Source organism: Ptychodera flava, chromosome 13, assembly GCF_041260155.1.
Source record: "Ptychodera flava strain L36383 chromosome 13, AS_Pfla_20210202, whole genome shotgun sequence".
NCBI lineage: Eukaryota > Metazoa > Hemichordata > Enteropneusta > Ptychoderidae > Ptychodera > Ptychodera flava.
Window position 1 is genome coordinate 15,265,570 of NC_091940.1, and position 25,481 is coordinate 15,291,050.

The 25,481-nt window shown below is 38.3% G+C and overlaps 1 protein-coding gene across 1 annotated transcript in view; it reads left to right on the forward strand.

Moving 5' to 3' along the window:
* LOC139147551 (dynein axonemal heavy chain 5-like) overlaps positions 1-5,380 on the forward strand; it is an 82,366-nt gene extending 76,986 nt beyond the window's left edge. The window contains 2 exon segments of the mRNA XM_070718677.1: positions 698-910; positions 3,431-5,380. Coding sequence (XP_070574778.1) covers positions 698-910; positions 3,431-3,817 — 600 coding nt within the window. The 3' untranslated portion in view covers positions 3,818-5,380.
* The last annotated feature ends 20,101 nt before the right edge of the window (positions 5,381-25,481 follow it).

The following is a 25,481-nucleotide window of genomic DNA, read 5'->3' on the forward strand; positions in this document are numbered from 1 at the left end:
AGTGGAACGTCAAAAATTGACTTTTACTCAAGCTGAGAGCTCGGGTGTATGCCAGCCTTGGTATATCGCAAATATACCACGGTTCTTATCGCATTTCAACCAATCGGATTGCTGTATTTGCGCCATCAATATACTGATATGATATAATAAATGTTTTAGCGTGTACAAAAATTGCAGAGTTTGAAGTGAAATTTCATCTCTGGTACTGTCTACATATATCTATGGAATGATATTTACAGTAAAGATAGAAATCTGAAGAAATTTGTAAATTACACGCAGTAGTATACATTTACATTAAGACTTTGACCTGTTCATGCACACCCTTGTACACACGTACATACATACATACATACATACATACATACATACATACATACATACATACATACAGACAGACATACAACAGACAACATACATGACATACATACATACATACATACATACATACATACATACATACATACATACATACATACATACATACATACATACATACACACATACATACATACATACATACATACATACATACATGCATACATACATACATACATACATACATACATACATACATACATACATACATACACACATATGTAAATACACATCCAATCATCCGCACACCAACCCTCCCAACCACCTTCGTGCCAGTCTTCTATCAACATTCATCACTATCGTCACCATTCTTGTTATCCAGGCATTGCGTGATGCCCTGGACTGCATGTATGATGCCCGTATACCGGCAAAGTGGAAGAAGATATCCTGGGAGTCCTCAACCCTGGGCTTTTGGTTCACTGAGCTGATAGAGAGGAACACACAGTTCGACAGCTGGTGTTTCGACGGCAGACCCAACACTTTCTGGATGACTGGCTTCTTCAACCCGCAGGGATTCCTCACCGCTATGAGACAGGTATGTTTCTTGACATCTTAGGTTCAGCACATGCAATTTATTTGGAACAATTATATGATGCTTTACAACATACTGATCAGGAGTGGTTTTCAGGTAGAATTTACCTTTGGGACAGATATTCGTACTATCAAACATATAGTATACTGTTTTGGTATACCACTTGTAGGGGCATATCTTGAAGCTTATAAAGTAAATAAAGTTTTCACGGCTTATTAGTCCCCACGGACACCGTCCGGGGGACTTATAGGTTTGGTCATGTCCGTGCGTGCGTCCGTGCGTGCGTGTGTGCGTCCGTGCGTCCGTCCGTTCACGCAGATATCTCAGAGACGCCTGGAGCGATTTCGTTCAAACTTGGTACAAGGATAGTACCCTACCTCATACAGATGCACATCGATTTGTTTCACAATGCGATCAAATTTGGCCGTGTTAGAGGACTTTTTAGTTTTCACCTCCATAGACTCCCATGTATAAGGCAGTCCATAGACTTCCATGTATAAGGCAGTCCATAGACTCCCATGTATAAGGCAGTCCATAGACTCCATGTATAAGGCAATCCATAGACTCCCATGTATAAGGAAGTCCATAGACTCCCATGTATAAGGCAGTCATAGACTCCCATGTATAAGGCAGTCCATAGACTCCCATGTATAAGGCCAAGAAAAATAAAAATTTAGTTTCTCATCGTATTCATATTGCAAAAAGGATGCAGTTACACAGTTTTTAGTCCCAAAGATAAAGTCAAGGGGGCTTTTAGATTGGGTCATGTCCGTCCATGAGTCCATCCATGAGTCCATCCGTTCACGCAGATATCTCAGACACTTTGACAAAATGTCATGTGACCTTGGTGACCTTTGACCTCGAATATACATATTTGTCCATAACTCAGTAACCACAAGTCCTAAACCTTTCATATATGGTATGATGGGGACACCTATGACACCATATATTGTACCTTATTAATTATGTGCATATCTAATTTTGAGTGAGCCAATAGAGCTAGAGGTCTGATTTTTTGTATATATGGATAACTTAGCAATAAAATTTTTTTGACAAAATGTCACGTGACCTCGGTGACCTTTGACCTCAAATATACATATTTGTGCATAACTCAGTAACCACAAGTGCTACACCCTTCATGTATGGTATGATGGGACACCTTATGACGCCACATGTTGTACCTCATTAATTATGTGCATATCTAATTTTGAGCAAGCAAATAGAGCTAGAGGTCTGATTTTTGGTATATAGGGATAACTTAGCACTACAATTTTTTGACAAAATGTCACGTGACCTCGGTGACCTTTGACCTCAAATGTACATATTTGTCCATAACTCAGGAACCACAAGTGGTACACCCTTCATATACGGTATGACGGGACACCTTATGACGCCACATATTGTACCTCATCAATTATGCACATGTCTAATTTTGAGCGAGCCAATAAAGCTAGAGGTCTGATTTTTGGTATATAGGGATAACTCAGCAATACCATTTTTTTGACAAAATGTCATGTGACCCCGATGACCTTTGACCTCAAATATACATATTTGTCCATAACTCAGTAACCACAAGTGCTACACCCTTCATATATGGTATGACGGGAACCTTATGACGCCACATATTGTACCTCATTAGTTATGTGCATATCTAATTTTGAGCAAGCAAATGGAGCTAGAGGTCTGATTTTTGGTATATAGGGATAACTTAGCACTACAATTTTTTTGACAAAATGTCACATGACGTGGATGACTTTGACCTTAAATATACATATTTGTCCATAACTCAGGAACCACAAGTGGTACACCCTTCATATATGGTATGATGGGAGACCTTATGATGCTTCATACTGTACCTCATTAATTATGCATATATCTAATTCTGAGCAAACCCATAGAGCTGGATGACTGTCATACATATGCACATAGATTGTTCTGTGATACGATCCAATAAGGCCGCCATGTGGCCATTTATTACGTTTCTTTCATGTCCTGAACTACAGCTCAGACATGTATCAAGCAAATTTATTCAAAAGTATTTTTATCACAGACCTAATGAAGAGGACTCTATCCTCTCTGAGGACCTGTAATCAAAGTACCCATTAACAAGTGGGGACTGTGTCATCAACGATGACTTGTTTTTGTGAAGATTAAATATTCAATTTTTTCTTTAAATGCAGGAATGGTGGTCATTTTGAATTTCAAAGTAAATGTTGGGTAATTTATTTCCCTAGTAACAATTTTTGCATGTTGACCACAAGGAAATGGGTTAAAGTGTTCATACAGAATGTTTGAGCAGAAGTCAAGGTCTTTCAATTTGGAGGCATGAACTACCTCAAGGAATGTACGTCACCAGTGCTGTCATGGCTACTATCAGCAAAGAGCGTGAAAATGTAAAACAGCTGCCAGTCAGCTGGGATAGTTTACAAGTATCTAACCATTGTCAAAATATGCATGCCGAGGATTCCTTTCCGTAAAACTCTGATCTCTCTGACTGTAGAAATTCTGTTTTTACATTCACAGGAGGTAACAAGAGCTCACAAAGGATGGGCCTTGGACAGTGTGGTACTGGCAAACGACGTGACACGTTTCATGAAAGACGACATCGTCCAACCACCGGCAGAGGGTGTTTACGTCTACGGCCTGTACCTGGAAGGTGCTGGCTGGGACAAGCGGAACTGCAAGCTCATCGAACCCAAACCCAAAGTGCTCTTCGAGAACCTTCCGGTCATTCACATCTTTGCCATCAATAGCACCGGGGGAAGGGACACACGGATGTATCAGTGTCCAATTTACAAGAAACCCAAGAGGACAGATCTGACGTACATTGCACCAGTCGACCTGAAAACGACGCAGAACCCAGACCACTGGATTCTACGTGGCGTTGCTTTACTTTGCGATGTTAAATAAAAAACCCCAATCGTTTACTGTATTTTTTGTTGCAACTTTTTGAGCAGTTTTATTATTTCTGTCACTTGTACATTACAAGATGAAAATGCATTCCCTCCAACCATGTATTTTAACTTTAATTTTCCAGTAAGTGTATTTTATTTTCAGTCGAGTCAGAAATGTTGAAATTGTAGAAATATTTTTTACACACTTAGAGATATATACATGTGCCTAATTATACGCACACTAGGAAGATGCCATTTTATGTGCACTAGATCATTAATGCATCTATAATATTTCATAATTTCGTAACATCATTACAAAAGAAAGTGCACAATGTGTTTCATCAATATATACTTGCTACAAATCTGTTGCCCAGGATAATTTGAATACTTATGCAATTAATTATTAGTGATTATTGGGTGGGTGGGATACACCACAACAGGAATAGCTTTTAGAAATATTATGATAATAAGTAATGTTGTCATTTTACTGGACTGCATCACTGAATTTTTCTTCCCGTCCAAATTTTTATTTACTTTTCCTCTCAGTGATGCTTGTGTAAATACACCAATTTTGGTGACATAGTTTTATCCATTGATTGTCTGTAGAGATGCGAAATGTGACTTTGTCATGAAAAGTTATCAAAGTAAATAATATCAAAACAATTTTATCATTACCAACAGAGAACTTTATAGCAGGATGGTAAAGATATGCAAGATTGTACTGGGAGTGATAGCATACCGTGTAAAAAAGAATGGAAAGTCAATCTTGAAGTGTAAATAACAAGTTTCCGCCCCTATGGGTGTTTTTATCCTTTTGCCAACAGAACATCAAAACTTGTGTCATCAGAGGACTTACCAACAGTGAAATTGTCCAATGCATAATATACAACACAATTTTGTTCATTTATACAAAGTGTATTAATGAGCACTGTTTCAGTATGCAAATCTGTTGATGATTCATTATCAGTGTTACACAGTCACGTACCTCAGATCATGCACTATATTGTCACATGTTAAAGGTCAGAGGTTAAAGTTCACAAAGTCTACCTTAGCTAGCCTGATATCCTTGATAGTAAATTACTGTCATTATGCATTAGATAAATTCCAAACCACTAGTAGAAACTAAGTTAAAGCTGCTTCAAATTTCAAAAGGACACACTATCCTACTTTTTCAGGGTGGAAATGACATTTTCTTGTCAATTCGTACGATAATAGTTCCCTCCAGTAAACATTCATCACAGCTGTACGTTGTAAGTAACTGGGTAAGTAACCCAGCATGTAAATTACCACAATTCAAAGTAAAATTGATATTTTGTATTCTAATCCTTTCTTGTCATATAATTGTAACTGCAGCACAAGCATTTATGTTTGCCAACACGGTGTAATATAGGATTGAATTTTTTCTCTGCTTTTACTAAAACAATTATTTACATAAACCTTGAATTTCAACCATTCGCCAAATACAATGATATAATGCTTAGTGATGTAATCAGAGTACATAGATTTTTTAGAAAAATTGAATTGTATCATATTTCTCCTTTATTTAGATAATAAAGCTTGTGTACATGTAAAATTGTCATTGTTGAAGTATTGTGGTATTTTAAAATCCTTCAGGACAAAACATTAACAGTTCTACCCTTACCATGAGAAAAGACAACAACAGTAATAAGGAAGGTTTCTATCTACCCAAGGTAAACAGATAAATTAAACACTAGAGTCTAATGCTAAATCCTGGCAACTTGCTTGTTTGTTCTTATGTTTCACTTCATCTCTCACGCCAAAGATGGAGCTCCACCTTGAGATATGAATGTACTCCATACAGTGCTTTTTGTTGAATCTTTGGCAGTAAGGAAACTACACATACTGTCAAACTTAGGAGTTGCCATAACTCTCAGGTGTAATTATCGTCAAGGCGGTGTATTATGTCAATTGCGAACAAATAAACTCTACGAAAGTTGAAGCACTGTCTGAAAGGAGGTGGCACGTTGTCAAACAACACCCACCATTCGACCAACCGACTGTCCAGAATGCATCATTTCAGGCGTTGTTTGTGCTGATCTAGTGGTACTGTTTTGACTACATCTGACCTCTTTCCAGTCAATGTTTCAACTTTCACAGAGTTGATTTCTTTATGATTGACTGATATTAACCATGGACATTAGTACACCTGATAGTGTTGGCAACTCCTCAATTTAGACATTATGTCTAGTTTCCATATTGCAAACTGTTCAATGCAAAGCACTGTAATATCACGAAGTTCACTACGAAGCTGCAGCATAATAGCAATATTAGCAAGCCAGACCAGTAGTGGCTGAAAATAGCAATAATTTTATATTCACAGGAACTTGTAAGTGCTGACACAATAACATAGGCAGTAGAAAAAGGAGACAAGTATTGAGCTATTTGGTAATTTTAGCTTCAGAAAGAGGTCTGCATTAATGCATAAGGTGTTACAGATTGTAAAAGTATACTTTAAAATGAAACTCAGTGATAATTACTAAGTAAGAAACAGTGTTTAAACCATTTTTCTTGATAACATACATTATTTTTTTTTTCAAACATGATTACTGTCACTGTTATTGAACTTCATTTCATAGAAAATAACCATTATGGAATCAAAGTAAATTAAGACTGACTAAAGCCGACCTTTTAAGCTTAGTGACCAAGGAACAAAACTAATTTAAGACTCCGCTTTGCACAATATTTTTTAGTTTAAGGCAAATAGATGTACCTGAAGGATTGTTTGCTTCTTCAAGTCAATTTTTACCATAACATAAACGTTGAGCTACCCCCAAAATCTCTGAATTGTTTTTACTGGAACCCTTAACCTCTTTACGACTTGCCCACAATTCCCATGCAATAACTTTGAGAAAGTAACCTATAGAGTTGAACCAGATTTTAGAATTTGTGACTTCACCCGTATCAGTCAACTTGAATATGAACAACTGTTTGACAATCCTATCCTGACATACTTTATTGATAGACAATTGATAAACATTTGCTAAACCATAAATTGATGTTTTCTTGATGTACACTCCATGGAAATCTGGACAGCAGCTACAAAAACTTTGTTGATAACGCACCATTTTTTGAGGAATTTCAGGCATTTATGTCTGGGAATTTATGCACGGATGTCAATGGTGTCATTTTTATGACTGTTACAATGGATCATTTTACGCCAATTGATTATTTTTGTGTGAGGCTTAACCCTTTATTGATTGTTTTTTAGCTCACATCTGGTATATGTACGTATACCAAAGAGAGCTTGTATGGTTTGTCGTTAGCAACCAATATACCGTTATATGTGTGTACGTCTGTATGTTTGTATGTCTCTCCGTCCAGATCAAAAACTTGAAACCACAGCACCTACCATCTTATTATTAGGTGTACAAGTGCACTAAGGGATAGAGATCTGAACTTGCTAAAATGAACATGTTGGTTTCAAAAATATGCAAATGAAGGCAAAATCCTGCTAATTGTTAAAACTGTAACCATAGGCCAGATTTGGTTGAATCTTGATATGCAGGTTCCATTAGGTGACCTTAGTTAGGTGTTTCAAATTGTGGTTAAATTGCATACTTGTAATTTAGGGACAATATGCCTAGTTTTTGGTCAAAAATCATCTTCAGCCGAATTCATTGTCCGAATTACACGATTGGAAATATTTTGGGATAATTGGATCTTACTATTTTTCAAATTTCTCAAAAGTGTTAGGTGCCATATAGTTCTATTCAAACCGTGACAACACCTGCAGTACTGCATTTTGGGGCAATAATTGCTGTTTTTGTCAAAAAGCACCAAATCTCTCTTTTTTTTTATTCTTGCCCAACTGTAAAAGCATTACAACAGCTGCACACCTCATCTTTGTATTTGTACTTGGTGTAGATGCATGCTCACAAGGTAGTAAACGTAATAGGCACACACTACAGATACTAGACACAGGTAAGGCTTGTATAATGAAAAGAAGTTTAATACAAGACATTTATTGATCATATTCATAACTTCTACACTAATAATTCTTGCCACGCCCTGTGGTCAGGATGGATTGAAAATTGAGTGTGCAAGTACTTGAAGTAGACTTCGTATGTGTTGGAACAGCTTTTAGGTGGTACACAAACCCCTTGTTGCAGGATCCTAAAATACATGACCATATTACTGTCATTTCATTCATTTTGACCTTCCCATCAATCAAATATGAGCACAGAATTCTTGATGCTATATTTTTTGTTCAAGAGCTGGTCACAACCATACGAAATGCCTTTGCATACATATACCGCTTTCCTACTCATCACAAGTACAATTATCACCACTGCAATATTTTTATTAGAACAGCAACCGTAAAACCAGCTCTCACATTCCTTGGTAGTAAAATACCTTTGCGTGAAATATATATCATTTAGGGTAAAGGCCGCCGCAAATACATTGTGTGCTCAGTGTTGCACGTCAGTTTTCATTTCACAAAATATATCAGATAATAGCACAAGTGCATGACATTGTACAATAATTCTATCATATAGTTAAAACTGAAAAAGACAGGACTGAAGTGTAAAATGAATCACATTTCACAGGTTTAAAATGCCTGGTATGTCGCGCTCTACAGCTGTGGAATTTACGATTATATTAATTACTGTATGTTTCAGTTTTCGTGACAGTTACAAGCTTACAGCACCAAAGTGAAATAATCACCAAAGTACTTAGAACACATTTAGGATTCTTCATTGTTGGTTTTTGGCATAATGCCAAACACTTAAACTACATCTGCTTCTTTTGGAGTTTAATTCCTCCTTACAACAGACATATCCCAAAGTTATAATTTAAGGTATACTTCCTCTCCTTCTTCCGTTATTTTTATCAAGCTAGAATATAAAAAGATTTTGTCAGATCAGGCGCATATGAAAGAAGTATGGCAACACATAAATTCCAGTAGATACACGTTATATTTCAGCACCACTTCCAAAGGGAGTTTTTATTGCGGCTGCTGTTCTCGACCCTGCCTCAAATCATTGACAACTGTTACAAATGTAAAGCAAATATGGCTAGTTTTCAATTGGGGTCTAACCCACAACATACGGCATCAGTCGCCAGCGGAGATGTCACAGAGAAGACCGCTCGGCTAAATCTTCAGCAATTTGTGCAATTTCAAGTAAATTTTCCAGACGTCCCAATCATCGAAACGGCGGTAATATCAGTTGTAAACCCTGGTAAGCTGTCTTATCCTGAGGTCACCAGTTAATGAACGATTGATAAACTTTTGCAAACTGTAATACTTCTATTAAAAAGTTGACACTTGGAATTTGAGGGATCTGCACAGCGTGAACAAACCTGCGTAGAATACAGACTCTTATGTGCAGGATCGAGGTTGCCATGGGTGATTGTACACTCATGTATGTGGCTAAGCATTACCTCTGTATTGGTAGTGACGGGTTTATATGAATTTAAAAGTCTTTGATTCCATACATTTGTTATGAGGATTTCCAGACATTTACAGTATGGGGAATATATGCAAATGATTGAAACGGGCGTATACTTCGTATAAGATACAGCTGTTAACATGGACCAATTTTATACCAATCGACTATTTTATGTGGGGTTTCACATTGTATTTATAATTCAGGAGTTAGCAAATAAACTGCATGCACATTTTACATCTCCTTAACTTTAAATCGATATCGGCTATTCTCTTCAACGCTCTTGAGATTTTTACAGCTGCAACCCTTGCGAATTGTTACCGGGGACATAGTTTACATTCTCCTAAAATCATCAACAATTACTTTTGTTCGACTTTAATGTTACGGAGGAGTTATGAAAAACGCAGAAAGGAGGACTTGCACTGTAAAATGGAAGGGGAATTATGCAAGTTCAAAACACTAGTTATTACACCTCACTCATTCAGCGTGCACTGCCATTGGTTAAACACGACTCACGTGACATGTAAAAGTATACACATATTGACTGGCTATGAGGGCAACAGCATACGTCTGTACCCCGAGGGACTGTGAGTCACCCCAAAAACAGACTGTTTCCCGAGGCCGTAGGCCGAGGGAAACAGTCTGTTTTTGGGGGTGACTCACAGGCCCGAGGGGTTAAAGACGTATGCTGTTGCCCTCATGCCAGTCAATATGTGTTTTGTAACACACCTCATCCGTAGCCATGCATAAGAACGTACTATACACAAAACTTGTCGCATGTAGGTCTATGATGTAATATGTTGGAGTGGTTCAGTAAGAAAAGTTTTTCCTAAAAAGACCGCAATACTTCTGCAAAACGTTCAATTCACCTTTGATTATAGTTTTGTCCGTATCGAGTCCTTGTTGGAAACCAAAGCATTCAATTCTTCTTCAGAAAGTAGGATAAACCAATAAATTTCTGGATTATCGTTTCGATCGGCCGCAGACGACATCTTTGTTTACATTCCGGTCCGCGTTCGCGTCAAATATCGTTTTTGACGTCAGCGGGCATCATTTTTCAGAACTGATGCCTGGCAGGCAACAGTTCAACGAATGATGCCTGATGACGTCGTTTACGTGGATCAGCACAAAAAGAATGCATCCCACGTGACTATCAATTGGCGAATTAGAATACAGACTGCGGATGAGGTGTGTTACAAAACGTGATGATGCCCTCTGCGAATGTGATGATGCCCTCTGCATTTGATATTACATGGATGACGTCATTTTACTTACTGCGCATCCTTTCTGCGCAAAACAAATTGTCGTTCGCTTGTTGTACTTTGCAGTTGGCAACTTATGGCTGCGAAACGTCATGCAGAGCTGTCACCGGCACAGTTAGACGATATTTTGATGCAAGTAAACAGCAAACGAACGAAAATGGCAACAAGGAATGCAATTTCTGTGTTCAGCGACTATGCAAGCAACGAAATTGGATACGCCACCGAGGAGATCGGCAAACTTTAGCGGCAACCCTAGATTCGCACACAACATTTTACGCTGAGGTCCGGACTCGGAAGGCGAACTGTACTCGAAGAAGTCTTTGTGTTTTTGTTTCTTTGCATGTTTGCTTGTTCGGTGTAATAAAAATAATAACACATGAGAGCTTGGGCAAGATCACGATTTTTTGCCTGCCCTCGGGCTGGTGGTCATGATCGAAATACTGATGATGCCCTCGCCTACGGCTTGGGCATCATCAGTATTTCAATCATGACCACCATCCCTTGGGCAGGCAATAAATCGTGATCTTGCCCTCGCTCTCATGTGTTATTATTTAATTACATGTTTCTCTGCTACGGTAGCTTAATGAGGCCACAGATGTAATTTTATATTTCATACTTGTAATTTTTTTATTTCATACCTGTAATTTTTATCATGCCTGTCATCTCTTTTTCATGCCTGTAATTTTTATTACATACCTGTAATTTTTTTTCATACTTGTAATTTTTTTTTATACCTGTAATTTTTATTCCATGCCTATATTTTTTTTCATGGCTGTAATTTTCTTTCATGCCTGTACTTTTTTTTCATACCTGCAATTTTCATTTCATATCTGTAATTTTTTTTTACATACGTGTATTTTTTTTCAGGCCTGTAATTTTTTTTCAAGCCTGTATTTCTTTTCATGCCTGTAATATTTTTTCATGCCTGTAATTTTTTTATTTCATGCCTGTAATTTTTTTTATGCCTGTGATTTTTATTTCATACCTGTAATTTTTACTTCATGCCTGTAATTTTTTTTCATACCTGTAATTTTTATTTCATACCTGTAATTTTTACTTCATGCCTGTAATTTGTTTTTCATGCCTGTATTTTTTTAAAAAGTTTTTGTGACCTTTAAACCTACTGGTGCTGTTTGCTGTCAGCCTGGGTCAAAAGCCTACTTTTGCCTCAAACATAGCATTGTTGAACCCAAGAAGTATTCATATTTACATGCGCTACTCAGTTGCCCTCAGAATTGATGTTTTATTTACTACACGCTGAAAAGGCTTGTTGTCCGCACCATGCTACATAGTCGATGGCTGTCACAGGTATGTTTACAGGTATGAAAAAAATTACAGGCATGAAATAAAATTACAGGCATGAACTAAAAATTACAGGTATGAAAAAATATTACAGGCATGAAAAAAAATACAGACATGAAATAAAAATTATAGACATAAAAAATTACAGGTATGAGAAAAAGATTACAGGCGTAAAAAAATACAGGCATGAAATAAAAATCACAGGTATGAAAAAAATTACAGGCATGAAATAAAAAAAGTTTCAGGTATGAAATAAAAATTACACCTGTGGCCTCATTAAGCCACCATACTCTGCAGCACTGGAATTTCCGGTACCGTAAACGGTTACGTTTAGTTATAGATGATAAGGCGACAGTGACTCTACCGCTATAATCACAGGTATTAGCATAATACTTTGTACAGATTAAGAATTCTCCAGCGTTATTAGTTTGGCGCATTTCCACAACCTAAACTACATCTGCGCCATTTACAGTTTTCCTTATTTCGGCTTTCCCGGACATTTACACATAGTTAAGGCGATACCGAAGGATTCAACGCGCGTGCGATCGCTAAGGCTGGTAGTTTTCCCAATCCGCGCTATTACGCATGAAAATCGTCACTATTTACATACTTTTCTACCATGGTGGAGCGAAGCGACTCGATGCTAAGTCACATCGAGGTCTGCTGCTGGAGACGAATGTTGTACCTGAAGGAATTATTTTCTTCATGAAATAAATTTTTACCATGACTCAACATAAACATTTACCTACACCCAAATTTTATGAGTGAGTGTTTTTGCAATTCTTAATCTCTTTACGATCTTACTTATCAGCCTATTCCCATGTAATAAGCTTGAGAAAGTTACCTACAGAGCTGAAGCAGATTTTAGAATTTATCACTTCAACCGCGTCGGTCAACTGGAATATGAACAACTGTTTGACAATCCTATCCTGCCGTATTTTATTGATAGATAATTGATAAACATTTGCAAAACATAAAATGATTTTTTCCTTGATGAAGTTTAATCCATGGAAATCTGGAGAGCAACTACAAAAGCTTCATTGATTATGTATCATGTTTTTAGGAATTTCAGACATTTATGTCAGGGAATTTATGCATGTATGTGCAATGACTGTCATTTTTATGACTGTTACAATAGACCATTTTATGCCAATCGATTATCTTTGTGTGAGATTTAACCCTTTATTGATTGTTTTAGCTCACATCTGGTATATGTACATATACCAAAGAGTGTTTGGATGTTCTGTCGGCGGCAACTATGTATATATGTGTGTACGTCTGTATGTTTGTATGTCCCTCCGTCCAGATCAAAATCTTGGAAGCCATGGCACCTACTATTTTATTATCAAATGTACAAGTGCACCAAGAAGTAGAGATCTGAACCTGCTAAAATGAACATGTTAGTGTCAAAAATATGCAAATGAAGTAAAAAGACGGCAAAATTCTGCTGATTGCTAAAACTGTAACCACAGGCCAGATTTGGTGGAATCTTGATATGCAGGTTCCTTTAGGTGACCTTATTTAGGTGTATCAAATTGTGGTGAAATTTGTATACTTGTATTTTGGGGACAATGTGCCTATACTAGTCTTTGGTCAAAAAATAATCTTCTCCTGAACCAATTGTCCAAATGTTCTAAAACTTTAGTATGCATGTTCCTATAGGTGAGCTCAGTCAGTTTTTTCAAATTTTGGTGAAATGTTTGCGTTTATATTTTGGAGCAATTTCACTATATTTGGTCACAAATCATCTCTGAAATCGCTTGTGTGATTCCTTTAAATTTGATGTGCGTGATCCTGGGGATAATCTTAGTTAGGTTTCTTCATATTGTGGTGAAAATTGCATATTTTTGTTCCATTGCTTTGAAACTGTGTGTGCATGGTTGTAGGGGTGACCTCAGTCATCTTTGGTCAAAGTGTGGTGAAATGTTCATATTTGTATTTTGGGGCCATTTCCCCCATTTTTTGGTAAAAATCTCCTTCTCTGAAACCATTTGTGCGCAATGAGATTGCTTTGAAATTTTATAAGCAGGTTAATAGGGATGACCTTAGTTGGGTTTCTTCAAAGTGTAGTGAAATTAGCAAATTCGTATTTTTTCCTGTTTTTGGTCGAAAAAATTTCTCCAAAACCGCTCTTCAATTGCTTTAAAATTTCTATATAAAGGTCCCTACTGATGATCCATTTCAGTTTAATTGAATCCATGACAGCACCGGCAATACTGCATTTTGGGGTAATGTTTGCTGTTTTGGTCAAAAGTACCAAATGTCTCATTTTTTAATTCCTGCCCCAACTGTAAAAGCATTACAACAGCTGCACATTTCATCTTTGTATTTGTATTTGGTATAGATGCTAAACTATATATGGGAATTTGTTCAAATGAAGTTTTCATGTACCAAAAATGTGCAAATGAGCAGGACAATGTAAAATTGGTACAAAATCAATAAATGCCGGTCAGGTTGCTTTGAAATTTGGTATGCAAGTACCTGAAGTAGACTTCGTATGTGTTGATCAGCTTTTAGCTGGCACACAAACCCCTTGTTAAATTCGTTGAAATTTGTTTGCAAGGTCCTAAAATACATGTAGATTAATTTGTATTGGGTATTTCTCCATTAGGCTTGAAGACACTGCCATCCTTGTCTTAGAGGCAGTTTGGTACATATCATTTGTGATGTAGGTGTGAAACCATTGATAACACTGTCAGATTGTACATAATAGTTTAAAGGAGCTATGTATTTAAAGAAACTTGACCAGCCCAACACCATAGCTGTCATTTCGTTCATTTTGACCTACCGCATCAGATCAAAGACGAGCACAGAATTCCTGACGCTTTTTTTTTTTGTTTAGGAGCTGGTCACAGCCATACGAAATACCATTGCATACATATCTTTTTAACTTTTGAACCCGCTTTCCGACTCGACACAAGTAAAATTATTACAACTGCAATATTTTGTTATTAGAACAGTACTTTATTTACCTAAAACCGTAAAACCATCGTTCACATTCCTTGGTAGCAAGAAAACTCTACGTTAAATATATATCATTTATGGTGAAGGCCGCAAATACATGATGTTCAGTGTTGTACGTCAGTTTCCATTTCACAAAATATATCAGATAATAGCACAAGTGCATGACATTGTACAATAATTCTATCTAAGGGACTGGTCAGTTTCTTCGGCCTGGGGGGGGGGCGGTGGATTATTTTTTGCCGACGTCAAAAAGTGGCTGACCCCCCCTATTCCAAATTTTGAAAACAGGGTGACCCCCCCTATTCCAAATTTCGAAAACAGGGTGACCCCCCCCTCGGCGCGCGACATAGGTAAAAAAAAAGGTGGACATAAATTTATATATATATATATATATATATATATATATATATATATATATATATATATATATATATATATATATATTATATTTTACATTTTACATATATATTTATATTTTAAATAGTCATTCTATGTTTTAATGAAATTGTTAACATGTCAGTTGTAAGATAGGAATTTCAAAGTGTCAATCTTAAAGTTTGAATACAGTACATTTTGAATGAGCTGTATTTTGAATGAGCTGTGAACGTATTCACACTTTCTATGCTTAACCAGATGTCCTGAACTGTTGTACAGAAATGGATGTCAATCATTAATATCAAAGAGGAAAAAGCAGTGAATCAAAAACTTTGATGGGTGTTAAGACTTGCCAACCATCCAATTAAATCTCCTGAGGAGCCATAGAGAGCTTTTTTAGCCAAATCTGATGTGTACAGTGTCTGAGAGGACCTTTTCTTGTAACATTGAAACCATAAAAGCACAGCTAATAATGACAAAAACTGCCTTTTTTAACTGTTATTTTGTTCATAAAAAAGCATCTTTCTACAGAAAACCTGTGACACAAAGGAAATAATTGCATCAATGAGAAGGAAAGATATCTTGTCATTTTTCTATCTCTAAAATAAGTCACTGTATCAAATATATATTGTGAAATATTTGTTCATGTTGCTTTCTCATACTGAATTCTCATGGAGAGAACAGAAAAGTATCAGGAATTTGTCATCCTTAGTAGTAAAGTAAACGTGGTCAAATGGGATGAAGTAAGAATTTTACACCCCATTTTATTCATTTATCTACATGAAGCGAAGGAAAAATTAACCATCCATGTAACTAAAGTATAACCCTGACCTATATACGAACTCACGCACGCGCAACAGCTGGCGCAGCAGTGCATTGTCCTGAACTAAGCGGGAAATTCCCTGCTGAGTCACACACAACATGTTTATACATGTACGGGAAATTCCGTGTGAGTCATCACCATCAAACTAGCCTATATAAAGGCTTTTTTTTTTTTTTTACCCGTGTTGTCAGTCAGTCGCGGAGTCCAGCTGATGTGAATTTTTTCCTACTGCATGACTGAGGTCTGAATTTCCGGTAGGTTTTTTTGAACTCGGAGTTCCTATCGGTGCGAACTTGTTCACCTGATAGATAAAATTTTAGTAATTTCCTCCGAACTTAAAATATGTCGGAAGACCATTACTTCAAACAAAATGAGACGTTTCAGATGAATAACACTGATATCTAAAGTGTTCACTCTTTTATCTCTACGTACAAATGTAGTTCCTAAGTAGTCGTTCTCTATTCTATTCCCACCAACAAAACATTCAATACTCATTTCCCCTCCCCGATCTTTATCAATACTTATGATAATATCACAAGTTGTTCTGTTATCTGTTTTCATAGCATAATATCCAACCAAATCGTCAAATTCATCTCCCGTAGCTAACTTTACACATCTAATGAGAACTGTACCATGTTGAAGTATTTTCATATTATCAGTCATCTGTTGATTTACTGTCTGTAAAGTTAATTCAGCTGCCTCATCACCGACGCTTTTCAGACCCAGTTTCTTTAAAGTTGTGTCCCAAAATAATCTAACTGGAACTCCGCTAGCTGTATACGAGCAATAATTCTCCCCCTCGTTTATCCACCTTCTTAGTGTATTATCTGCCTTCATTATTGTATTAAGAGGACTAATTTTAAGATGAATTGGTATACCAAGAAGTGCAATGTATGGATTCGTAGGAGTAAGCCAACTACGAAATCTAACAATTTATATTTGTTTACATTGCTATCAAAATAAATCACATTCGGAGTTCCTGGTGGTTCAGCAACACCTCCTGCAATTTCACTATCCAATATATCTAAGATGTTACGCGGCACATTATAAGGCATGAATTTCTGACTATCCCCATCCCATGTCAGAGCAAAAGGAGTAGGATCATTCGAAGCCTTTGTGGCGTCAATTACAGTTTCATCAATGTCTTTAAGTTCGGAAATTCTACAGCATGCTCGTGGGATTGCACCGCGGCATTGGCTAAAACGAAATATTTTTCGCGGTCTTTAAACGAAGGACGTAATCTTATTCCTGTTGCTTGTTCTTTGTATTTTCTTCATCCTTTTGTTTGTTATTTTTCTTATAAAGAAGGACGTAATCCTTATATGATTAGCAGCCATCTTAGTATTATTGTTAACTTTAACATCACTCAGATCTTCAAGCTCAAGATTTTGCATACGAATTGTACCTAGACCGAAGCCACTTGGATCAGACATACTCCGTAGGGACCTATATACAGTGAAAATTAAAATAATACCTTGTAATATACAATACACAGTCATGGCTTCAGCTATAGGAATGACAGTTCTCGGTGCTGTATTAAATGCAACGGCATTCACAGGAGGAAATATTATCGGACAAAAGCTTTCTGGTAATGGTGATGCTCTTATTGAAGAGAAAGTCCGACATGATAAAGCATTAGAAAAATTTGAACATGATCGCAACGTCTGGTCAGAAAAAAGATTACTACAGGCTGACTGGGAAAGAGAAAATCAAGCAAAGGATGCACATGCTGCGGCAGAATTAAGAGATACAGATGCAGAAATCCTGGAAGAAGCAGAAGCGGTGCAAAGCAACTCTACGTCAAGTCCAGCGCAAGCGTTAGCGCAATTCTCAGATTATTATCAACCCAGTCCTGAGCAAAAGAAATATGAGATGATCTATATTGCTGGAGGATTGGTCGTGGGATGGTTTATCTTCCGATAGGGTTACACCGGCCCCGCTTCGGGACTACAGCAATTCAATACAAAAGCTAATTGGCCAGTTATTGAAATCGATCATGTTCCCATCCTGATCTGTTATCCAGATACGCATTGAATTCATGTAATCTCCCCCTTTTCTCAATGGCATAGAAATTGCTCCGTTTTTAAAATCGTAAGTAACCTTTTCACTTATTTCTCTCGTATCCCGGATGGAAGTATTTGTAAACAGTTCGATACTTTCCCTGTATGTATCCTCCGGAGGCACCCGAACCAAATGAAACATAATTTCCAGTAACATCGACTACATCTGAATGAACTATATATTTAGTGACTGTTAAGAAATCCACTTTCTTCGGACTCATAGTACTTTTTATAACTGGGTTGTCCTCTGGCTTATCTGAAAAGCCGACGACGTTGGCGAAGCTACCTGTAGCATTGAAATAAACTTTAACATCTTTAGCCAAAGTTAGAAGAACGTGGTTTGTCGGCAGATGTTTTTCAAAATTAATTTTTTGCTTCAACCCGATTGCTTTGTTTAACGTATCGATATTGTAGTTACCTGGACGTATTGATTTAGTCTTCTTCGGTTGGTCACCTTCTTGATATTTTATTACATTATTCGTCGATGTTATGTTATGCCATGAATTATATAGTCCGCACTCTAGCAGTCTTATCTTCGTAAACTGTGTCGTGTCAATGCAAGGGTAAAAATTAACAGTGACTGGTTCACCTGTTTGGCTTTCAATCCAAATGATCATTGTTGTACGTTGTATATATTACTAAGTATAAATGTTCGATGAATATTATTATTATACGAAGTATAAGGTTCTGCAGGAATAATATTTTTTCTGTTCAAGGAGATCTTTGGTCGCAACCGCGGCAGCAGTCGCACCGCCTAATTTTGCCAATCGAGTTAAATTTGGTCGACTTGGATCGCCAACCTCTATTTTCAGAAATTTGCTGGAGATCATAAGATATCCCATCGCAAGTCCTGCGATTACAATACCATCGTACATTGTGTTTACAACTGTTTTAATATCCATGATTGCTGACTAGTATATAAAATAAAAAATAAAAATAAAAAATATGGGGAGTTAATCCATCTCATACAATGTAGAGGAGCTGGTAACCCTCTCCCTCTCCCTCCCCCTCCCCCTCCTCCCCTCCCGTCGGAACTGTTCTCGGAGGGAGCTGCTACGTGCTCTGTTTTTTTCGCTTTCTGGGGAGGATCTTTTCGAGGGGAATGGGGACAGGGGTATGTCGAGCACGCCCCCAATATAGTCCTAATGCAGTCAATGAAACTCCCACAATTCCTAAAACAAGATAACATTTATTATACCAGCGTTATGCGTGAGCTATCACACTGTTCTTTCATTGTAGGCGGTAGTCTGCTACCGCATCATTCCCCTCCCCCCTCTCCCCCCCCTCCATTGCTTTTAGTTTCTTCTCCTTGTTTTTCCTGTTCCATTCCGCTAATTTCTTGCCCGCAGCAACTCTCCCTGGATGCTTCGTCGGTAACGAACACTTTCTCTATGTTGCGCTGTGTCGGAGTCGGGAAGTCGTCGTTTGCGGTGTGGGCTCCGTCGGCGGGGCTTCTGACGGAGTCCCTGGCGGAGCCGTTTGCTGAGTCGGCGAAGTTGAATCCATTTATTTCAGGTACTATATTAAACCCGATTTTTTTAAAATTTAAATGTTTACCCGTAATTAAACCGGTGGAAATTAGAGCAATCAGGGGCCCCCACGTGTACGCTATCCGTCCTGATAATCGTTTTATTTCACTGTTTAGAATAAAATCCTTTTTAAGATCAGTGGCATAGTTATCTCGATCATCGATTGGAACTACCTGACTGATTGCGCGGGCTCCTAGATCTATGAAACTTTGAGTGATGGTATCACTTATAAGAGAACTGTATTTCGCTTCATAGACTTTAAAGGCTCGTGTTATGAATTCATCTTTCCACGTTTCCACTTCTCTAACTGTAATCTCCTTACCAAAAAATAACTTGCTTTGACCACTTGCGATGACACAGAGTATTTTTTCACGTTTCGTCTCTATTATGGATCGATTATTGTCCGACGCTGCGGTTGGCTCTTCGGAATGCGCTGTCGTATTGCCGCTGCCGATGACTTTATTAAATTCTCCATTGTTTGCAGTATGTTATCTATTCTTAGTAAAAAATAAAAATTCGTTTAAACCTGAATCCGAAATATAATATTAACATGGTCTGGAATGTTAGTACAATCCGAAGTATGGAAAATTCTCCTCCATTAAAATCTATCTGTATATAGAAACACGAATAATGAGTACAGACTTATTCCCAGTTGCTTTTCAATTGAATAAGACGAGCGTACCGACAGTACAGCATGCTGATACCCCCCTTCCAAACCGGACGGGGGAATAAAACCTATTCTCATGGACTTAGAAATATATGTAACGCCGACAGATAAATTTACTTTTCATCCACGGGATATATTTAAAGATAACGTAATCACTCATCGATCAGCGAAAGAAAGTAATGTCTGGCTGGGCGGTCCAACATGAAATACTGGGACCAGCAACTGAATTTCGCTGTATGGTGCAGCACTACTGGTTGTGGTATATCATTCGCCCATCTCTTCGATAAAAAATTTCCTGCCGCAAATACGATCATTCTGCCGTTTCCATGTATATTTTACAATACGTAGGATCCTTCACGAAATGGGCGTTGCACTTCCAGACGATACCCCCACCTTCAAAGCGGGCGAAATCCGTACAATCTCGTCCAATATGAACTTCTATGTACAGAATTTGGAAATATAAGTCCAACGAAGTCCGACTTTCGTTATCGAAAAGGTCAAAATAAAGGTCTTGGTTATGGTTATGAATATTACACTAATCGTGGGCCCGTTCGACAGCCAAAAGCGATATACAACGGTCGGGACTTTTTCCTCTCCGCCGACGGAGGCGTTTTCTATACACATACAATTTTTGGAAAGAAAAAACATGTACTGTCCGACAAAGACGACCGCACTACTATTTCTTCCGAAATGATGGATCGGAGGGACAATACAATAGTTTCATTCTCTGAAGGGAGACTCGGGACTAACAAGGCCGGTCTCGCCCGCCTCAATGAAAGCCTTGAAGCCTACGTATATTGCATACTTGGCGCACAAGCAAATATTCGTAGTACCATAGTGGTCGATACTGGCAGTGCACAGCAAGTCCGAAAAGAATTCGGTGTTCTCCTCGAAGATGAAATTCGTAATACCGACAAAGTAATTAGTTATAGGCGATATCAAGACACAATAATGAATACTGGTGTCAAACTTGATATGGCAGTCTCACCCAATTTACTTCTCTTACCGTCTGAGATGGTCATTCTTTCGGGCCCGGCAATCTCGGTTATAATAATGAATTGCAATACGCTACAGAATCTATGTCCTTCGGGGTGAACGGTGATATAAACACGGAAGTTCGAGAAAGTGCTGTACAGAGATGGAGGGGAGGAGGATCCCGTGAAGTGGCAAGACGAGCCCGGAGGATCACCACCACCTCACAATGACACGACTCGGATTCGGTCCCCTCCCCTCCCCTCCCCGGAACGGGCAGCATCTACGACCAGCGTAGACCCTATTCACGAATATGGTAAAATGGTTTGTTATCTTTAGCAATATTCATTACTATTGTAGGTACTGGAATAAAGTCACTAACTATATAGTTCATTCAGATGCTGTCGATGTGACTGGGTTTCATCTAACTCGAACCAGTAACTTAAAAGAAACTAGAAGAGATTCATTAATTTACAGTATATAGATCCAGAGGAAATGTCAATATACGTAACCCCACCATTCAACATGATTATAACTGGACCGACATATTCTGGCAAAACAGAATTTATGTTGGACCTCCTCACCGGTCCGTACTTAAGGAAATTCGAATATGTGATATTCATTTGCCCAACATTCATGAATAATAAAGCGTATAATAGAAGATTCATTTTCACCGATGATAATGTGTTTATATTTCCAGTCGGACTCGATGCAGTGGATGATACATTAACCTACGTGCATAAAGAATGGGCCGGCACGAACACTTTAATAATCCTCGACGACTGCGCCTCGTCCAAAGATATGAAGAAGCGCAGTAACGTTTTAGTCCAACTTGGTTTCAGCGCAAGACACGACGGATTATCTGTCTGGGTTCTGACTCAACAATATACTAGTATTAGTAAACCATTCAGGGAAAACATACAGATGTTAGTACTATTTTACACACCGAACAAGATAGACAACAAAACTATTATAAAAGAATATGGAATGGAGGTGTCAGAACGGGAAGCCGTGGGCCTAATCAAGCAATTGAAAAGTAGGCCATTCAGTAAACTAGTATTTCGTTTACGGCATCCGTATAGTATGAGATTTATAGAGGGTCCGGTGGCCGCCGATTTTGGTACTATATAGATGCCCTCCGTACGACATAAAATTATTCGTATAATATAGCAATTATGGAAGCTGAAGCCGAAGGCACCCCCGAAGGTACTCTTAGAGAATTATATTACAACCCGAAAACTGGTTTTGGAGGTGTACAAAAATTGTATGACGCAGCACGGGCCAGCGGACTCCACGTCACTAAGAAAGAGGTGAAGGACTGGTTAAAAACTCAGCTAACTTATAATCTACATAAACCGGTACCTCGTTCTCATGCTACGGGCGGCCGGCGCGTTTTTGTAACATCGATAGACTCTCAATGGCAAGCGGATCTCGTGGAATTCCCTCCCCCATTCGCAAAAGAGAATCATAACATTCGATACATGCTAACAGTAATCGATGTACTCAGTAAATATGCCTGGGCTAGGCCAATACAGTCAAAAACGGCCGATGACACTCTGAAGGCGCTACAAGACGTGATTAAGAAATCCGGGAGAAGGCCCGACAAACTTCAGACAGATGAGGGGCGGGAATTTACTAATCGAAAAATGCAGGGGTGGCTCCAGGAGTCAGGCATTCATTGGTTTCACACCTACAGTGACAAAAAAGCTAGCGTCGTTGAACGTTTTAATCGGACCCTCAAGACGATGATGTGGAAATACTTTACATACAAACAGACACGTTCATGGCTCTTCTATTCTACCCCACCTTCTCGAGAATTACAATAACACCGTTCACGGAAGTATCAAATGAAACCCAGGGACGTAACAGAGGAACGATTGGCAGGCATTTTATACACTATTCGGTCCTGAGTTAGCAGCCGGGGAGTTAACCCTGAATTCAAGCCGGGAGAACGGGTTCGAATTACAAAATACAAGACCACTTTTAAGAAAGGATATTTACCAAATTGGACAGAGGAGATTTTCGTAGTTTCAAAAGTTGTGTACGCAGCTGGCTTGGAACACCACCAGTTTACAAAATAAAAGATCTGAATGGAGAGGAAATACTCGGCACTTTCTACTCCGATGAACTTCAGAGCGCCCTTTCGGACGAGCTGTACAGAGTAGAACGAATTTTGAAGACGAAAAAAATTAGAGGAAAGAAATATTATCTGATAAAATGGAAAGGTTATCCAGAAAGTTTCAATAGTTGGGAGCCGGAGGAAAATGTTATTAGTACTACGTAAGTACTTCGTAAGTTCCTGTGCTGGTACTACGTAAGTACTTCGTAAGTTCCTGTCCATGGTACTTGTCAAGTACTACGTAAGTACTAACGTAAGTATTTACGAAGTTATTCAATAAGTACCATGGAAAAAGTCTTAATTTCTTGAAAGCCGAAAGTGTCAGTTTACCACCCCACTTCCACCCCCCACCTGGCCAAGTATTTATCATGTACTGTCGTAAGTAATGTTCACTTACTGCATCTTTTTCGGCCGTATGTGGATGAGGTGGGGCCCCTCAGTTCCTCCGGAGGCACATATTAAGTTTGCAAGATCTTCAAAACGACTTCTCATGTTACCACAGTCCGTTCTTTCGAGTCCCCCTTTTTCAGCTTTATCGATAAGTTCTGGTTGAAGTATAATGTACACAACTGACATGAGCCATAGACAAGTAACTTCAAAGTCCGGTGTTACAGAACCGTAGGGTTTCATAATGTCAAGTGCTCGTAGGTCAAACGAAGCATTATAAGCACACACAGATTCACAAGCGTTAAGAAGTTTGTGTAGGTTCTTTAGTGAGACTCGAGGTTGTTCTAGTTGTTCTTGACCAGGTGGGAAGTACGCTTTTTCAAGTTCCTCCTCCTTGAAACCGTCTATTAAAAATCCCTGGCTGCCGCTATCGCGTGAGCTGCCCCATGCAATTCCAAAGTCAAAAGCTCGTGGATATTCTACTGGTCCGACTGTCTCGGTATCAATTGTTGGATTAAGTATATTCTTGAGAACGAGGGGGTAAGAGCGTTCCGAATTACCAAACATGGAAGTCTGTAGTCGTGGCAAATTTCTAAGAAAGTCTGTTTGAACTTATTGTGAATCTCTTCTAGTTCTTCTAAGGCGGTGATTTCGTACGACCTGGCTCGAGTCAACACATTCCGCCTGCAATAATCCCAAGGCATATCTTTGAATATGATAATGAAACTGGGTAAATGGTCAAATGCTCTAGAAACAATCTTTTTTTCTTCCGACTCCGTGGAAACGCCCCGGATTCGAGAAAAAGTCAGATGTTGAATTATGGAAGAGTCACAAATAATGTATTGTTCTGAAGGGAGGGAGGAGGTTTCCTCCTCCCTCCTCCTCCCAGCCTGACATTGTAAACTAAGCGTATGTTCTATAAACTGGTTCTGAAAATCAGCAATCGAAACGTGGCGCCCATTATAAAAGTCGGCAATGTTGCTGGAAAAACTAGTGTCAAATTCTGGTACGTGATACGGATCCAATTTATTGCATCGTAACTCTTACCACTTCCAGTTGGTCCATTTATGAATATGTATGACATTTTAGGATACTATATCATAGAAATTTTTTTTAAATTTTTTTTATTAAGATATATACGATAAGACAATGACAATCCTTTCTATTTCAGATGCAATAAAAATACTTGAAACCGGAGAAAACATCAAAATTGATGATGGAGGCAAATTAGTATTTGGTGAATATGTAGATCCTTTCATATACGTAGACAGTGACTAGAAGTAGTTTTCAACATCGGACCTAAGTATGGTTCGGGAGGTGATCCTGCTACATGCGATGGGGTGTGTGTCCGTTGGCAACTGAGTCTTCAAAAGTTTACTGATTTAATAATATTCCGTACCCTAGGTGAAAGTTTCGATGCATCTACTGCTAAAAGTTATGCTCTAAGCCTGGCCGCTCACTCCAAGAATAATTCCTGGGATTTTACAATCCATCTAAAGTGTATCAGAAGCGAGGGAGCGAGGCACACCGGGCATGAGGTATTTTAAATTTCAGTTTAAAAGAGGGAGAGGGAGAGGGCTCACGATTTCGCTACATGTATTGATATGGTTCAAGAAATTGACTGCGGTTTTAAAACAGTGAGTCCGTTACTACCAGTCCGAGAAAATCCTGCTATTGTACCTCGTAATATCCGAAAAGGTAGTAAGATAGAATTCTTAGCATTTAAACCGCGCTTAAGTAAGCGTGCTCTTTCTTTCACTGTTGAGAGATTATTTTGTGCTGCGCCTAATAAACCAGAAATTCAAGATGTGG